The sequence below is a fragment of the Myiozetetes cayanensis genome, unplaced genomic scaffold (assembly GCF_022539395.1).
Source record: "Myiozetetes cayanensis isolate MyiCay16 unplaced genomic scaffold, myiCay2020 scf2-11, whole genome shotgun sequence".
Lineage (NCBI taxonomy): Eukaryota > Metazoa > Chordata > Aves > Passeriformes > Tyrannidae > Myiozetetes > Myiozetetes cayanensis.
In genome coordinates this window covers 59,424,971-59,443,850 of record NW_026087411.1, presented here as the reverse complement: position 1 = coordinate 59,443,850, position 18,880 = coordinate 59,424,971, and the positions used below count along the sequence as shown (strand labels likewise).

At 38.6% G+C, this 18,880-nt stretch overlaps 1 protein-coding gene across 2 annotated transcripts in view; it reads right to left on the bottom strand.

Annotated features, from left to right (window-relative positions):
* Positions 1–6,852: 6,852 nt before the first annotated feature.
* The window catches only part of MED23 (mediator complex subunit 23), a 36,294-nt gene continuing 24,266 nt past the window's right edge, over positions 6,853–18,880 (bottom strand). For both annotated transcript variants that reach the window (XM_050316662.1, XM_050316663.1), the window contains 10 exons: positions 18,295–18,475; positions 16,633–16,803; positions 15,007–15,223; positions 13,957–14,193; positions 12,416–12,581; positions 11,378–11,450; positions 10,048–10,262; positions 9,393–9,513; positions 8,574–8,705; positions 6,853–7,979 (listed from right to left, as the gene is read on the bottom strand). In XM_050316662.1, coding sequence (XP_050172619.1) covers positions 7,806–7,979; positions 8,574–8,705; positions 9,393–9,513; positions 10,048–10,262; positions 11,378–11,450; positions 12,416–12,581; positions 13,957–14,193; positions 15,007–15,223; positions 16,633–16,803; positions 18,295–18,475 — 1,687 coding nt within the window. In that variant the 3' untranslated portion in view covers positions 6,853–7,805. The remainder of the gene's footprint in view (positions 7,980–8,573; positions 8,706–9,392; positions 9,514–10,047; positions 10,263–11,377; positions 11,451–12,415; positions 12,582–13,956; positions 14,194–15,006; positions 15,224–16,632; positions 16,804–18,294; positions 18,476–18,880) is intronic.

The following is an 18,880-nucleotide window of genomic DNA, read 5'->3' as shown; positions in this document are numbered from 1 at the left end:
ATCAGCATCACATCCCCCATCTTCCTTTCCAACCTCACAGGGCTTTCCCCCATCCCCAGTCTATCTCAAAAGCTATTAAGCAGCCCAAACATATGGGTTCCACACTTAGGACTTCATTTCACGCTGGTAGCCCTCCATGAGCACATTCACCACAGGTTGTATTGTGTTTACCACAAGTTGCATCTCCTGCAGCATGGAGGCTGGGAGAAGCTCATGATGCTGATATTCCCCCAGGCCCTGGTGCTCATCCAGCCTCTCCCACGGCAGCTCCTAAACAGGATCCACTCTCAAAAGGGAAGTGTCCTTTTTATTTTCACAGGGCAGTTCTGCAATTAGGGAGGAGGGAAGTCACTGGGGGCACAAACAAACAGAAGAGGTAGGAAGGGAGAAGTAGAAGGCAGCGTTGCTGCTGAACTCTTTTATCATGTAGTTTAACATGGCTTTCACTCAACAGAATAATGCTAATTCTGCAGTGGCAGAGAGGATACATTCTCTGTCTTTCCCCTTTCTACCCATTGTCAAAGCACTGCTACTGCTTAAGAGGCTAAGTGTCTGCTAATGGCAGATGACAATCTGTGTCTACTCTCATGCATGGAGTCAATCTACACTTCCCTAGTCATTTCATCACCTTTTAAAGAAAGGCAGCAGAAAAACAGGGGATTTACTTCTGCAAGGGCCCTTAAAGGCTAGTTCAGCCAGGGCTAAATAATACAAAAAGCAATAGAAAAGATTAGCTACAGTCAGGACTCCTTTCAGCTAAATTATATCTTAGAAACAGCATTTAGGAAGGAAGGACCCTATGAGGATTTTCTTAGAGAATTCAACCTCACAACCCTTCAGAGAACATTAACAGTTTTCCTTTCCCATGTTTATCTCATCCTCATTTCTTTAGATTCTTCTGCATTTGCCAAACACCTCCATAAATTCATTCAAAGATATCACACATGCATCCTGCTTTTGCAGCACTCACAGGAAAATTGATATGCTAATAAGAAAACCCAACAAATTTTTTCTTTCTTAAGTACACAATGTTATGCTTTCTGTACACCTTCATTTATAGATTGTAAGTTCTTCAGTGCAGGGACTGGTTCATTCAGGACCTTGTTTTGTGCTCTTTGACATATTTATTAAATAAGGGCATGTCTGAGCTACAGCTGCAGTGAGAATCAACACTGAATTTCTCAACTTCACTTCAATCATACAGATAATGCTATGCTGTCATTTCACACTGAACATGTGAATTGTATTTTATACACCTTTCAGTAGAACATTACTAATTTTAAATATACCTGCTGTTGATGCCATGACAGATACATTCTTCAAATTAGTGTGGAACAGGCCCCTGCAGGACTTGTATCTCAGTGCAAACGTTATACAGGACTGTCAGACTGCTTTCTCTCTGCTCATTTTTTGCAGTTTGTAGCCATTACTCATGTGTTTATAATGATGTCTCGTAACTCACCGACACTTTTATGTCCTCTCGTTGTTTATCTTGTTGTATTTAACGTGTCCAAGAGATCACTAGGTATTATATCCCATCAGCACAGCCCTTGTACTGATGGGATATAACACCTAGTGATCTCTTGGACATGTTACCATGTGGATGGTAATCACACAACCCAGTATCCCGCACCCAGCTTCACCAGTCAATCTTCCTTGACTCAATGAGCAGCAAATGGGGAGTGGCAGGCTCCTTCCCAGAGGCCACTCCAGAGCAAGAACCAAACCCTAGAGGCTTGCAGCCATCTCTCCTCTGGCTCCAGAAGGACCCCAGCATTGCTCACCCTCCCAACTGCTTCTTTAATGCAATACCAACCAACCAACCCACCCGTTCACTCTCATTCGTCTGCCTTGTGCATTATGTCCAGTACCGGAGAGGAAGAATGAATGCTCTAACACCTAATCCAACTCTGAGGTCATCTGCGGCTTGTTTTATCACACATTTTCCAGGGAATGCAATGCAAGCCTTAGCCTATTCCCTTCTAGCACCACAGATGTAACAATATTCCCTCTCAGGCCCCCAATACTACAGAGACATGCAGTAAGGAGGGAGGTGTCCAAAATCCAAACTCGTGGGGACCATTAAAATATGAAGCATATGAAACTTGGTTCATACATGTGATGAAGAAATCTGAGAGCGATTATGAGAATGGCTCTTCTGGATGTGCAGGCTGATTTAATTTGGCTCAGCCCACAGTGAAAGAGGATCACCTTGCATTTCTGGGCCTATAGCCCCCACAGCTGTGTTTCAGTCCACATGTAAGTCCTACCTCTAATAAAAAAGCAGCAGCTTTAATACAGAGAAATTATTTGGTTTGGTTTTTTTTTTTTTCTACATTTCTTTCTTGAATCCCAATGTCAGCCAACCGTAATTTGCTACTGTACCAGTGTTTTCTGCTTTCACTTTCGAAACACAAATATCACCCTCCCAAATCTTCAATAAACAAATCTGACCCAAACAAAGCTTTACATTAGTCTACATAGCTCTTTTCATGAGTGAAAAATCAATGGAGCCCCACCTTAAATCTGGAACATCAAACTTTCGATTTATTTCTAGAACAACAATATGATCAGAGCCCTGCACAACGTGCAAACTATATACCTAGCAACTATTTCATGTTGGGGTTTCTTCCTGAGCCTGCACAGCCTCTCTCAGTCTCTCCTTCCTCATGCAGCTCAGCCTTTTGCTTCAAAGGCATCTGGGTTCCTTAAGAATTTCTCATGCAGCACTGATGGGGGGGCAATTAGGTGTGACGGCTTTTCAGCCTTTTAATTAAAAGTTAACCTATAAAGCAGCCTGGGCCTGCTTGGGGTTGTGGCAGAAATAAAGATTCTCTTTAGTTCTTTGATGGCTGACAGGAACCCACTGCGTTCCTCTCACCAGGACACAGGATTCCCTCACATTTCAGCAGAAATTTATTAGAAGGTGCCCATTTACCTTTAAAACAACTCACTCCTATTAAATCTGACATCAGATGCACACCATCAAGTCATAGAGGGTCTCTGTGTGAAACACTAATGAGGTGAAGGACCAGACATGGACAGCAATACAGTTCACAAGAGCTTATACAGAACTTATACAGAGACAGGAAAGAAAAAGGAAAAAAATACAGGCCCCCCCCCAAAAAAAAAAAGAAAAGAATCTTTCTTTTGATTGAAAAGATTAGAAGAAAGGATGCAGAAGCATGGTGGTATCTCTCTGATCATGGCTCACAGCAGATGTGCAAGTGAAGAGACGGGGGTTGGATGGGAACCTCTCCATGTTGGATTTCTGGATCCTAAACCAGACATGCCCTACTGCACTTGTATTTGCTGAAGGAAGAAATGCACAGGGAAAGCCAAAAACATTCAGCACCTTTTAGAGTTGCAGAAGGCACTGCTAGTTAAATCTTGCATAGACATTTGATTCAGCTATTCACTTGCTATTGTAAGATTACTTACAACAACAAGTGCGAGGGGGGTAAACTCACCTTGTGGAGAGTCACAAGAAAGTTAACTCAACAGTCAAAGCAACCATTTACAGTGATATTATCCACTGTTTGGTTCACCTTCAGAAAAGGTTGCCAATTTCGGGTACAGCCTGCCAAGCCACAGGTATCCACTATGTCCTAAAAAGTCTTAGTGCTAAAAATCAAATATAGCGCTCTCATCTATTGCCTTTTTTTTTTTTTTTTATTTAGGTGATCAAGTATAAAAATCTGTCAGCTCTGGCTCTGGTAGCTCTTGCATGCATCAAGTGATCAGTTTCTTAAAAAAAAAAAAAAATATTTGTGACATTTTAAAAGACTAAAAAATCTTTGTTTTTGTTTGGAATATTTTGCAAATCCCATAGCTCTGTGGAGTCCTCCAGTAAACTTACAAGGAAGACAAACAAAACATGTTTCAAACATCAAGGACAACAGTGTAATATGGCCTCTAAGTTGTCAAATCTTGGATCAAAATGTTGGTAGTTCCAAGGAAGATCTGAGTGTTCAGAACATTGCATCATACTCACAATCAACTGTAATCAGATTAAATTTTTTTAAGAAATCTCCCTCTGGTGGCTAAAAAAGAGAATTCAAATTTTCCCTAATCTAAATCTGTTTTTTTTTTAGGTTTAGGAATCTACTGCCTCAGCCAGTCATATTAAAAAAGACTGTTCAAATCTTACTTAATAAATATGCTATATGACAGTCAGATGAGGTGAAGGAAGACTGGTGTAATTGTGTCCATTCCATTCTGGCTACCTGTAACTTGGAATACAAAACAAAAAAACAAAAGCCAAAACCTAAACCTCAGATTTATGTTACCCGTCACTACTCACAACTACTCTGAGTTCCATCGGACAACAAACACAGTATTTTGAATTTTAAAAACCAACCATAGGACAGCCATAATCAATTACAAACACATGTCTGAAATTGCATTGGAATTTTGTTTTGCTGTGCTAGCACTTTAGAAAGTGAGTTTGGTTAGCTGGGTTTTAAATGGCAAGACATTTAACTCAAAGCAGGCATTATTAAGAATCAATTTTAGACCAGTACTGACGAAGATGCAAATGTAGATTATTGCAAAAGAGATGCCTTGTTCCAACTCGTGAGCACCTTCAGAAACCTCATGAGCTTTGCAGAGAAAGAGTACATGCATGTTCAGAGGAAGGCACAGTCTTCCCCTTGCATTTTTTAACATGTAAAACATTTAAATCACTAATCCTACTAGGTAAGTGAGGGTCCTGATTCATAGCACTGTTGGTGGGATGTACATCCTTTAAGGTCTAAGTCAAAAGTTCAAATGTAGTCTACTATTGATGAAACACAGCTTTCTCAATGACTTGCCAGTGCCAGTTCACCTGAGGCAAACCCCACCCACATAATGCCAGACCAGTGTATCAGAGTCAGCTTCTTAACATAACTGTACATGTGGCAAGGACACAAAGTGGAATGAGGGAACTTTAAAGTATTCCAACAGTTCTCATCATTTGTTTCCGAGGACAACTATTCAACTTTCCCAATGCTCTCTGAAACCCCAGTGATTGAAAACAGCTGAAGAGTCTGAATATTAAAAGGGATACTCTGGGTCCTACACAAAGCACCAAAATTATTTCAGTATCAAATAAGACAATTCATAAAGATGCTCAGTTAGAACATGCATGCAGAATAGCCATGAAACATGCCGTTTCTACATGCTTTTCTATTCATGTGCTCCAAAAACTGTTTAGGAAGCGAGGAAGTCTCACTGCTGACAGAAATTTGCAGACCCACAACCATAATTTTGCATCTCAGGTCTGCCCAGAAAGCCTATGGGAAAGTCTGTGCAGTACAATTCACTGGATTTTTGGAGACCAACTATGTTCATTTTGTTATCAAAATCAAGACCAACGGCATTAGAGTGACTTGGCTCTGGAACGGAATATAGGACATTCAAAACCAAACACAGAGTCATAGAAGCATTCAGAGGTGAAAAGACCTTTAAGATCATGGAGTCCAACCTTTGACCAAGCACTTCTATGTTCACCACTAAACCATATCTCCAAGTGCCACATCCACGTGCTTATTCAACATTTCCAGGGATGATTCAATGTCTTCCCTAGGAAGAGTATTTCAATGCATGAACAATCCTTCAGGTAAGGAATTTTTCCTAGTATCAAAACTAAACCTCCTGTGGCACAACTTGAGGCTACTTCCTCTTGTCCTTTCACTTGTTTCTTAGGAGAGGAGACTGATCCCCACCTGGGTACAAATCCCTTTCAGGTGGTCTAGAGAGCAGTAAGGTCTCCCCTGAGCCTCCTTTTCTCCAGGTTAAACAACTCCAGCTCCTCAGCCACTCCTCATAGGACTTGTGGTCCAGACCCTCCACCAGCTCCACTGCCCTTCTCTGGACACGCCCCTGCACCTCAACATCTTCCTCGTAGTGAGGGGCCCAGAACTGAACACAGAATTCAAGGTGTGGCCTCACCAGTGCTGAGTACTACTGGCACACTTGTATCCTAATGTCCTACCGAGTACTGCTGGCCACTTCATTTTTGAAAGAGGCCAGGATGCCACTGGCCTTCTCGGCCAGCAGGGCACACTGCTGGCTCACGTTCAGCTGGCTGCTGACCAGAACCCCAGGCCATTTTCTGCAGAGCATCTCTCCAGCCGCTCCTCCCCAAGCCTGTAGCACTTGCATGGGGTTGCTGTGACCCAAGTGCAGGACCCCCCACACTTGACCTTATTGAACTCATACCATCGGCTTCAGACCATCAATCCAGCATGTCCAGGTGCTTCTGCAAAGCCTTCCTGCCCTCCAGAAGATCAACACTCCAACCCAACTTGGTGTCATCTGCAAACTGACTGAGGGTGGCCTCAATCTGCTTGTCCAGATTAGTGATAAAGATACTACGCAGGACTGAGCCTGGGAACACCACTCGTGACCAGCTGCCAGGATACAGCAAACATAGACAAATGTGTTTTTCTGTCAGACTACAAATTCATTAAAGAGCACTCACAGTTCCATTACTCAAATACACTTGGCAGAATTTAGGATCCAAGCACAGTACAAATGACAGCAAAAAAAACCCCCAACAAAACAACAACAAAAAAAACCACCAAAAAACCCAAACAAAACAAAACAAAAAACCACCAAAAAAACCAAACCAGAAAGAAACAACTTCCACCCTTTAAATCAACAGCTCCGTTTCGTAACTTAAATTTTTACAAAGAGATATAAATCTGACCTAGAGTTTACCAATCTGGACTCTATTTGTAACAGGTTAAAACTGTCATTAATGTGAAGCTGATAGAGAACTTGGGACATGGAAGTATATTTGCTATGGTTAATCCTTATTTTTAAGGTAATAGGTATCAAAAATACATACACTTAAAAATACTAAAGTGGAGTTTTAAGTTGGTTTTTTATTTTTAATTAAAAATTCGTCCAAAAAGATGAATATTTACAAAACATTGAGCCTTTCAATTCTGTTATCAAAACCTGCTGAGCCCAGTCCACATAAACCTTACAGTAGAATATTATACAAATCCAAAATATAGTAAGATCAATAAAATTCATCTGATTGACTTAATAAAAACTACACCCTTTCCCAAATAGGAAACATCAAATATGAACCAGTGCAGCTTCAACTGAATATGCAGACTTCCAACAGATTTATTAGAGACAGCCTCTGGGCTGTAACCCAACAGTCTAGTAACTGATACTAGATCAAACCCATTGTTCATGTGTTTAATGTAATCTGTACATACAAAATTTACAAATGTTTTCAAAGGTTCATTTTTAGTCTTTGGAAAGATGTCATAATTAACTCAATAAAATCCCTCAAAAACTCAAAATCCCTGTCTAGGAGTGTTCCTGTATAAGGGCTTAAATTTTGTCTGCCCAAAAGACAAAAAGAATTTAAATTCTTCTGTTAGATGAAAAAATAGAAAATAAGGCAGAACCCAAATTTTAAAAGGCCAGTTTTTACCAGGTTACACACACTGAGTGTCCTTTCTTGTTACAGGCAGAAGAAAGGAAAAATCCACATAACTCAGTCTGGGATAGGGAGCAGGATATGGTAAACTCTTCAGAAGTCCATGTGTTTGCTTGCAGACAGTCTTTACTCAATGCTTCTCAGAGAAAGGCAACACAGACCTCATCTAGTGTCTAGCATAAACAGCTAAGAAGACTGACATGCACAGAGATAGGCAGCTTCATGATGCAAAAGAAATCAAAGCAGAAATCTGTACATGGTTCTCTTTTATAAAGCACATCAGATTTCAGAGCAGATGGTGTTTCACCTTGGTCAGTCATAGGAGGAAGCCTTCACATCAAGGTCAGCCAAACACTTCATTTCACTGGGTTACTGGCAAAGTAACATTGACAGGCACTTGGCTGGGCTGTTGTGCTGGTGATCCATTACTGAGAGGTTGTTGTGCAACAGCAGCTGATTCCATTTTGCTGATGTGTGTTATGAAGCGTAACCGAAGTTTCAAAGCTGGTCTTAAATTACAAATAATTTTCTCAACCTGTTAAAAAAATAAAAAACGTTCTGTAAAAAACAGGAGTATTTTTACGTGTGTCACTCCTGTACACAAACATCACATTAGCACAACTAAAAATGGAAAAATATATAGTAAATGGAGGTATTTACATTAATATTTTATTAATCATGCTAATGTTTGGACCTCTTCTAACAACTAATCTTAAAAACCCCTCCCTGCTGTAACAGTTATACACCAAAGCTCTGTAAAACAAGTCACATAACTGATTTTTCCCTGAGGGTGGATGCAGTCTTGCTTTTGTAACATGTGAAGATACGTTAATTAATCAGAAATTACGTAAAAATTTAAAAGATTGCTTTAATAACAGCATTTAAAGCACCCTAAGGCTGTATTTTAAATTTTGGACTAAAGAAATTAATCTTGGAATATGAGATACTTAGTCTACTGCATCTGAAGATTTTAAGTTAGAAGTGCACTGACTTCCTAATTTGTATATAGAGACTAGTCAACTGTTAAGCAATTTCTTGTACTGCTACCTATGAAAACAACTTATAAAAAGGCTAAGTTACTATACAGGAAGAAAGATAAATAATGTATCAATATCTACAGTTTACTTACTTGGTCTTTCACACTGTCACCTGTAAACATATACTTCATATGATACAAAAAATCGCATATAGGATCCATGTAGTTCAGGTGGGAGCTGTACCGATCTGCATTCAGGAGCATTTCATAAAAAGCCACTCCAATCTGTTTCCACGGACACAAAGAGCAGCCCAAATGAAAACAATTTTTAAAATGCTTTAGAGTAGAAATACAGCTAAACAGTATAATAAATATGTACTGCTTTTCAGGTATCCATGATTCATTTTCTTACAAATGGGCAGGTCTAAGTCATCCCATTATGCGTAACTAAATGATTCCCAAGTTAAGCTCTTCTTTCTAGAAGGGTCCCTGCAATCTGATATTTTTCGGCTCATCTGCCTACTGGCCAGCTCTATCTCTTTTCTCCTCCCCTACCCTTATTCACACTGACATGAATGTAAGAAACAGCTTATGTTCCTCCACCCTCACAATTCAGCTCTTGCACACTTCCTTCCAATGCACAGGGCTTTTAAAAGAGGCTGATGCCTATTTTGCATGCAGTTTGAGAGCCAAAGAAAGAATGTATTGCTTGATATTTTTGGGCTGTATTTCTTTTCTTGTTTAAAAAAAAAAAAAAAAAAAAGTTCTACGTGTTTTATCCAATAAGATTCCAGTTAACTGGGTAGGCTGAATACCAAATCAGCAATTCAGATCCTTGCAATTACTGTTTAATTCGTAGAGAATTTAATTCCGAATATTTGTTTAAGATTTTTATCATAGACTGCTTCGTAATATAATTGCAAAGCTAAAGTAATATGTACCACATAAAGCAGACCACAAGCTACACTTTACCTCTATCATGCATCGTGTCCTCTCCTGCTGGAACCGTTGTAGAAAAGGACCAACAAGGTGGTAAACGTAGAGCAACTGGAACTCTGTTTTCACTATGGGTATCAGTGACTCTGTGAGGAACCTGCAGTACGTCAAGACATTTATACTTCAACTTTCTGGTTATTTTGCGTTTTTTTCTTCCTCCCCCTGCCCTAAATTCTAGCCAAAACATCACATTCTCTCTCACAGATTTAGACCTTTAATTTAGAAAAAACAGTGTACCTCTGCAAATATTAGTTATTTCAAATATTAGTTATTTCAGGGATGCTCTAGAATTAAGAATAACATTTACTGTTATAGTTGATGCTTTAGAAATATGCTACAGTCAAAGCTTTAAGAAAAATTCAAATTAATAAAAACATAAAAGCTAATCAAGACAAAAAAGGCTCATTAAAGACAGTCACACTTTATACGATAGCCCTAGAGCCTACAAACAACAGGAGTTATGTCAGTGGAAGAAGGAGCTGGAAAAAACTTGCGACCCATCTGGAGAGTTTGGGAGCCTCCCTGTACATATTTATTTGCTGTTGTAAGTGCTGTTAGGTAAGGCTTTGTCATCTACAGTACGTATCAAATTCAAAAGACAAATTATATGATCAAATATCATTACACCTACTTAGGAATGAGAGAGAGCTGTCCGATGCTAGAATGATGCCAGACAGCATGTGCCAAAGCCAAAGTGTAGCTACAGCTCATCTCAGAGTAAGACTGGTGACATGCTGTGAAGTCAAACAGCTGGAATGGGTAACCAACCCACTCTGTCTCTGATGTCAAGCTGGGACTGTTGATAACATTCACAATGCAATCATGGAGAACAATCCAGTACGGTTCCTGGAAAAAGAAAAAACAAACCAAAAAAAACCCAAACCAAAAAGTCAGAATTGCTTTTAAAAAGAACACTATCTAAGACAATGTTTCAATGTTTCCTCAGCTCTTTCTACTATTACTGCATTTCTAAAATGTGTATATATATCTCTATATAAAAATAAATGTTATAAACAACATGGCACTTTTTAACCATGCCTGATAAACACAAAAATTGAAGCAGGACAGTACAGAAAGCATCTTTGTTAGCAGGTATGGCACATTCGAGAGTGTGGCATAATCAAGACATATGTAATGAATTTAATTATTTAATCAGCTATTATAAAGGTCTCCAAAAGAAGAAAAGCAGAGCCAAAAAACCTTAATGGAAGGGGACTGAGAATTTTCTAGTCTTCTGAGTGCAGGCAAGAACAGACCAAAAAAAAAGATGGAAACAGGAATAACAAAAGGCAAAGATTATAGATGAAGATGTAAGGAAAGAGAACAGGAAGAATAATAAGAAACATAATAAAAATAATAAGGATTAAATCCATGTTGGCTTCTTTCCAAGAAGAGGAACCATTTTATTGTGGAAGAGAAGTCACAAGGAAAGGATGGCTGTGGCACATATAAGCAACAGATATAGAAGCATCAAAATTATTTGCACAGTCTTGGTCAGGTATCAAGAGTCATAATATTCAGAAGATCAAAGCTCCTAATGATACATGAACTGTAGTATTGCACACATTTCCTTTTGCAGTCTTAGACACATCTCATTTACATGGTTTAGGAACTACAGGATCTGAAAATGCAGGTATTAATAAAAAATTAGCTTGGCATCAGAACCCTTATAGATCTTATTACATTGCTCCAGTTCTCAATACTATACACACAGTATTTAGCTGTATATTTAAAAAGAAGTCATTTACTTCTTTTCATCCTATCCCTAAAATTTAAAAGAAAACCCAAAAAGCTGGTCAATTTTTCCATGATGGAGGAGTAGGTGTTTCTCAAACATGCACACAGCCTTCTGTGAAATCTACAGATGTTGGCTATAAGTTTTTACAACATACTCTAGAAAGATGATAAACCTTTCATGGAAGAAGAGATTTTGTATTTTAAAATACAACATATTGACTCACTGGTAAGGCTGTAATAATTAGTCCAATTGCATTCATCCAAGCTGTGATGTTCTCTCTTGGCACCAGTGGCTGACTAGAGACAAAGAAAAAAGAAAACGAAAGCTCTGAAAATACACAATTACAATTTGTGTTTCTCGTGCATCTAAAGGCAAAGAGCATTTCTCTAGCTGAGAGAACTGTAAAAACACAGTTAGGTATTTAGAAAAAACAAAAGATGATATAAATGCTACTGTGATGCTGTGTGCAAAACTTTGGGCACATTTTGCATTAGTAGCAGGTTTCCTTCAAAGCCTTCAAACTTTCTCCTTCAAGCTTTAGTGCTTAAGGTTTGTTTGTCCCCTTATTGACTCTTTCCCTCCATGATCCCCAAACAGAGCTAACAATAAAACATTAGTAAGCTAAATGAGGCTTAATCCAAATCAATTCAGTTTGTCATTGCTCAAAGGTGTCAACTGAATGATTACAAGAATACTAGGTCCTTTATTTCACTGCAGTATTTTTCACAGTGGCTGAGCAAGAAACAGAGCTATGAGTCAAATTTAATGCATCATGACAAAAGGTTAGCCTTGGCACAGCACTGTTTCAAAGTACCTCTGATTTACATTAGCATCTAGAGGATTCAGAGTTCTGCCAATGCTTCTTGCCCCTTTCTTTGCACTCAAAGACGGTGTGATGTTAACTGATGAAGTGTCCTCCTTTCAGCATAGCTGAAAGAACAACACACTTTTTCCAGTCTCTGTTTCTGAGCCCAAAGGATAAAACCTTCACCTGTGTGAGATCTTCCCTCTAACTTTTATGGGCATCATGCCAAGTCAACTGTTCCTGAAGCACACACAATCCACAGCAATCTAACACATGCTTTTTCTGCTTGACCCCTGTAGCCTTGTTTGTTATCCAAAAATGCTTTACACATATAAAACTTAATCTATGTACATTTAATTAAAAATTTAAAAAAAAAAATTAGTATCATGAACTACCTTAGCAATCTCTAATTATGTATGATATATTGCAGGAAACTATTTCAGAAAGACAGCATACCTCTTCAGCACAACATTCAGTAGAGCATTGCCCACCTCCTTCCCTGGAACAGCCAGAGCCATAAGCTCCACACAGGTAACGTGCAGAGCATGGGCAGCTGGGTTAGGAAACTCATTAAATCTCCAGTCACAATTTGGAAATGGACCAGGTGATTTGCCTGCCATAGGTGACAATGATTAAGGAAAAAAAAGCTGCCCCAACACAGACTAGTGTAAGCAGTACACTGGTTAAAAAAACAAACAAACAAACAAACCAAGAAAACCCAACGCATATACCACATACTAAATTAAACTGAAAGTTACTGAAAACAAGTAGAACCACATTTCATAAACAATAAGACATACAGAAGTATTAGTATAAGATTCTGATACTCAACCACTGAAGGACAGCATGAATACAAAGCTATAAATATACTACACACACAAAGCCATGCAAAGGATAAAGTTCTCTGATTAAGAGATGGAAAAAACCAATCACCTCATTTCACTCTCTGCTTCCAAAATGAAAAAAAATGAAAATAACAGGGATTTTCTATTCTGCATAATCAGAAACCATTAATTTTCCTCTCTGTAAGATCCTCTATCAGGCTTCTAGGGTGACAGTTTATGCAAAAGGAGCACCTGCTTATCTCTGAAAATATTCCACTTTCCCAAACAAGACTAACTTGAACCACATACAGAAAAGGTCTCTAAACACAGTTAACATTTACATAAAAGCAGAGGTTTATGTAATTTTAGCTTTCTTTGGAGAGATCAAATAAACTTCTTTCAAGTTACATATCAAAGGAAGGGAAGTTCAGGAAAAGGAGTGAAGGAATACATAAAATCCCCAAAATTGGTCAACTCCTGTAAAGCTGCTCCAGAAAGAAGCCAAAGTTCAGGGAGATTCCAATAGTGCTATTCCCTAGTTTGCCAGCTATTCCCAACCTTAAATCAGCTCTAGTCATAATGGCAAAAATTAATAACAGGCAGCAATTAAGAAAACGTAGGTTTGTATTAAATAACTTCTAGCTTCTCCTTCTTAAAAAACAGATTCTCAGCAGTTTTTAACAGCATATATATCCATCTTCAACTAGACACAGTTAGTTATATACCATCTTAAATGTGTCGCTGCTTCCAATACTTCATTCTTAGTAATACTGATAACGGTATTGGAAAACAGCAAGTTCAGTTTAGACAATTATTTTAAATACTTATGCTTTGCATCAAGCTTATTTTTTTGTGGCAATTAGAATTCAGTTCAGAATGCATAAACATCAGTAATTGTATTTCCAAGTGATGCTTTCAAAAGCAAAATATTTATACAGCTGTACTGTACTTTGTTTTCCCCGTATCTTTCAAGATGTTTACTAGGGCAGCACAGTCCCTGTGTAGAATAATAAAGTACAGGGAAGCAATCTGAGTTTAGACTGATATATGCAGCTAAATAATGACTCCAAGCTTTATTTCACATCTGAACAGACAGAAATTGAACTTTATATTTTGATGAAATGAAGCAAGAAATTGTCATAGCCGACTTAATGCAAACTTTCAGAAGGATATTGTCTACCAGTCTTCCAATGAGCTTGCAATAGTAAGTGTCATCAGGAACCCATGGATTTTCTTCTCGGGGATTCATAGCACATTTTAGGTAAGTATCACTTAGGCACCAGCCCAGTGGGCGATTATCTTTGAGAGAGCCAATTATGGCATGAACAAGTTTTCTCTTGAGGTTTGTGCGCTCTCTGAGATGTCCCTCATAATAGTGAAGAGTGTTGTATAGGTAAGTCACTGGTCGGTCTGCCAAGAAGAAAAGGAAAACAGCAAAAACCAGAAATAACTTCTTGCATCACTACTATGTTTATGGTGGCAAACATAAAACTAAAACCAAGAGCTATACAAGACTAAGATGTATGTATTTAAGAGCAGCACATACGGAATTGATTCACGTTCTTTATTTCAGTACGCTCTAAAAAACTGATCTTCCTTTGTCTTGTACATACTTTAATGTGTTTGCAGAACAAAAGAAATGGAACAAAGAAGGTCAGTATTACTAACAGTTCACATCTTAATGATAATATTAATATATCTGTAAACAAATCAACTAAATCATCTCCTCATATAAAATAGGAAGGATTCAGGCATGAAGTCACAGTAAAGAAAGAATCTTGTAAATTGAGCATAACATAGCAACAACATCTATAAAAGAAGACCTTAATAGTGCAGTTATTAAAGCATTAAAAATGTAAAGTTACTTGAATCTTAAGTAAGGATAGAGAGAGGAACTGCTTTTCAGTTGTTTCGATCTTGGTAATAGAAAGTTTGGTAGGACATTAGTCCAAGTAGTTACTGCTAAAAGGGAATGAACGGGAAGGGTCTGAAGGAAGCATGAATTAGCAAGAGATACCTGATTTAAAGCAAGTTCACTGTTAGTAAACCGAAATTCACAGGGAATGCACCTCTCTGTGTAAATGTACATAGGGTTTACAGAATCTAAAAAGCAATAAAACACTGCTGTGCTAGTACATGAAAATTATGAGTGAAGGAGAGAGATAAAGGAGAATAAAGTGACTGCAATGGGAATATATCTGTGCGTATTCATGGATAACTTACCATGGAATTTGTATAAACCTCCCAGATGATCCAATAAAGTTTCTAGTGATTTAGACACTGGAAGCAATTCCAGAAATCTATGAATTACAATATCAAACACTGGCAGAAAGCGCAGGCATACATTTCCAAAATAAATTGGTAAGTACTGGGGCTGGATCTGAACTGGTGGATTGACTTGTTCTGCCAAGCCCTCGAAATACAGTTTTTCAGGATATTTCTGGAGGGAAAGAAATACAACAGAATTTAATAGATTAAACATTCAGCATCTACATTGCTTTAAAAAAGACACTTCATAATCCTCTTCTTATCACATTTGAATTCAGTGAGATGATTTCACTGTAAAGCTTCCTGAAGAAAATTCAACTCTGACTGAAATCAGTTATTAGATTAGTAGATAACAACTTAAAAAAAAGGCTAAACAAAATTTCACCACCACTCAGAATGGGCATAAGAGAACACTAAGTATCCCAAGGCAAAACTAGAAGCAGCCAGCACTTAAGTGTCCTTTGCCAAGTCCTTCAAAAGAAAACCTAGGGGAAATCAGCACTACTGAAATTTTCTGCATCATATGCTGAATTAATAATAATGGCCAGTCTTCGCGAGCGAAGATCCGGGGAAGGTCTTTACACCTTCCAGCCTGCGCATTGGATTTTTTAGGTGAGACACAGTGTGCGCGGAACTGAGCCCACCCTTTAATCCTAAGGTTCATCTGCCGGGGCCAAGCGAGCTTGGACGGTGGCAGTGAGGTCCTTAGGACGTAGGTGGGTTGCCTTTAAGGGCTAACGAGCCCCACCTGCCCGGGAGTGGCCCTGACCGGGAATCGAACCCGGGTCTCGGCGGTGATAGCGCGGCGCCTTTACCACTAGACCACCAGGGGCTCCTTATACTGAATTAGAACACTAGAAATAATATGCATGGAATAATTTCCCTGGGAATGAACTCGAGTGTACACAAATAACAGATGGGTACTGCTGATGGCTGAGCTTATGATGTTTTACCTGTTAAAACACTGTATGGCTAAGGCAGAGAGCTAATATAGACCAAACAGCTTCTGGATCAGAACTAGATGGCATATGTTAAGTTACATGAGAGTTTGCTTGTATCTGTTCCATCTCAGTGTTAATTTCTTTTTTGACAGAACAGTCCACTGGTACATCCTTTTCTAGTCAGCAGAAGCCAGCACAGTAACAGCAGCTTTAAAATCTCAGCAATTCATATCAGGCTATCATGTTCTTGCCACACAAAAGATGGAAGAAGCTTTAATAATTAAAAGAAAATACAGGTTCAACTCTTGGTATAGTGATGGAACACCAGAAAGAAATACCTTCTCCCTGATGCATAAAAACTGTTTCAGTAAATTTCAGTAAAACCAAAATTTTAAAATTATTTGATTCAGATAAGCACAAATGAACTTCCAACTGATTCTTAAGCTGCTTCTTTCTGTGAATATTACTGGTTTATAATTTTAAAGTTATTACATATAGTGACTTATTATTTTCACACTAGCCCAAACAAATTACAACTTACTAGGTAACTCCAAAAATTGATAAAGCTGACCTGTAAGTGATGGCTGATCTCACCTCCACAGAAAGTATTACAATAAAAGAATGTTATTAACTTTAATACCTTGTGGTAACTCATGTGCTTTGTATGCCAGTCATTCTGCAGCCAGTGTTCTGGAGAATTCTCCTTCACAAAGTCACTCACTCTGTTTCTGAAATCATTAGGCTTCAATAAGAGTAACTGAATTATGAAATAGCAAACCTGAGCTTCATTTCCTTCATGACTACGCATAGCCTGAAACAAAATGGATCAGATAACACGAAATAACAGTTGACACTGCTGTCTGCTTTGCAGCCCCTAAACATTGCAGTCACATTTCCTAGCCACACTAGGTACATCCACACACAAATTTACACTGAGCATATGATCTTTCAACTCTAGTTTTCAATAGGTTCAATCCCCATCCCATTCTTTATTCCACAGGCAGAAAGTCTTATGAACTTCCTAGTGACAGCACTTTCTCTAAGAATTCTATCTCTCTTTTATCTGCCAGTTCTCTTACTGAAAATAACCAATTAATGGCAATGAATTTAAGATTGCTTCAAACTTTTGGCCATTCTGACATGTTTGGACTTCAGTTTGAAAACCAAACTAGAATTCAAACAGTTTTACATTAAGATGAGGCTTTTAATTATACATAAAGTATAATTACTGAATGAAAATCTAGTTCTCTCTAGGCAAATACTACTATGTTTTGTAGGATAACATGAAAAAATAGAACACCATTCCTCTCTCATGCTAATGGGTACAAGATTTTCCATTCACTTCTTAATCATGTCATGCCATATCCCTTCTACCTTTTAAGGTTTCAGAAATCACAGGACCATAGAATCATTTAGGAAAAGACCTCTAAGATCATTGAGTCCAACCATTAACCCAGCACTGCCAAGCATAACACTAAACCATCAGTGCCACATCTACAAGTCTTTTAAATACCTCCAGACATGGTGACTCAACCACATCCCTGGGCAGCCTATCCCAATGTTTGACAGCCCTTTCAGTGGAGATATTTTTCCTAATATCCAATCTAAACCTCTTCTAGCACAACTTGACGCTGTTTCACCTTGTCCTATGGCTTCTCATTTGGGAGAAGACACCACCCCTCACCTGGCTACAACCTCCTTTCAGGTGGTTGTAGAGAGCAATAGGTCCCTTTTCTCCAGGCTAAACAGCCCCAGCTCCCTCAGATGCTCCTCATAAGACATGTGCTCCAGACCCTTCACCAGCTCCATTGCCCTTCTCTGGACTTGCTCCAGCACCTCAGTGTCTATCTTGTAGTGAGTGGCTCAGAACTGTCCATAGTACTTCACGGGATTGTTGTGACCCCAGAGCAGGACCTGGCACTTTGCCTTGCTGAAACCTCAGACAACTGGCCTCAGCCCACTGATCCAGCCTGTCCAGTTTCCCCTGTAAAGCCTAAATAACTGCACAGCTCTGAGGTCAGAGACCCAAAGCACTAATCACAGCATTTAGTAATACTAGTTCAATGGCTGCCACTAAGTAACCAAGAAATGCTTTTCATGAAGGCTCAGAGAACTACTACTACTTCCAAGACTTGGAATTTTACACTGCTTGAAGAAGTAATCTATTATTTTACTTGATTATTGGTTTAGCAACTAGTATTTAAGACCAATGCATTTTTAAAAAGATTGCTCCTACAAAAGTGACTCAGAAAGCAGACTCTGCATGAAGAACTGTCATCGTATCTCCTGAAGCAATACTTACCAAACACAGTATCAACCTATCCAGTGTTACAATATTGTACTTCCACACCATGTCATTGAGAATCTCAATGCATTTATTGAGCTGCTGGCCTCCTGCAGAGGTAGAGAATTCATACACCAAGAAATCTGCAAATGTTCTGACATGTGCCACCAGAGCTCTGGCCCCAATTCTTTCTAACACTCTAGCAGGGAAGACAAAGAAATGAAAAAAAAAAAAAAAAAAAAAGGAACAAGAAGTTGTTACAGTTATTGATCTATTTGATACAAGTTAGCAGGTTTTAACACAATTGTCTTATTAAAAATAGACAAAACTCCCTCTCTTTAGTAAATTAATTGAAGAAAACCCCAAAGTAAAGAAAAACAAACCAAAACAAAAAAAAACAAACCACAAAACCTTAGAGCAACAGCAGTCCAAAGTCTGACTACTAATCAGGATAAATGCTTCAAGTTCACCAATTTCATCTGCAGTATTCTGCCCAGAACCCACATTTTACTTATGCAATTTTAGTTATACACCTCTTAGGACAACCTTCTGCACCTGAATTTTTCCACGGAATGCACTTTAATACAGCCACAGTATTATACTA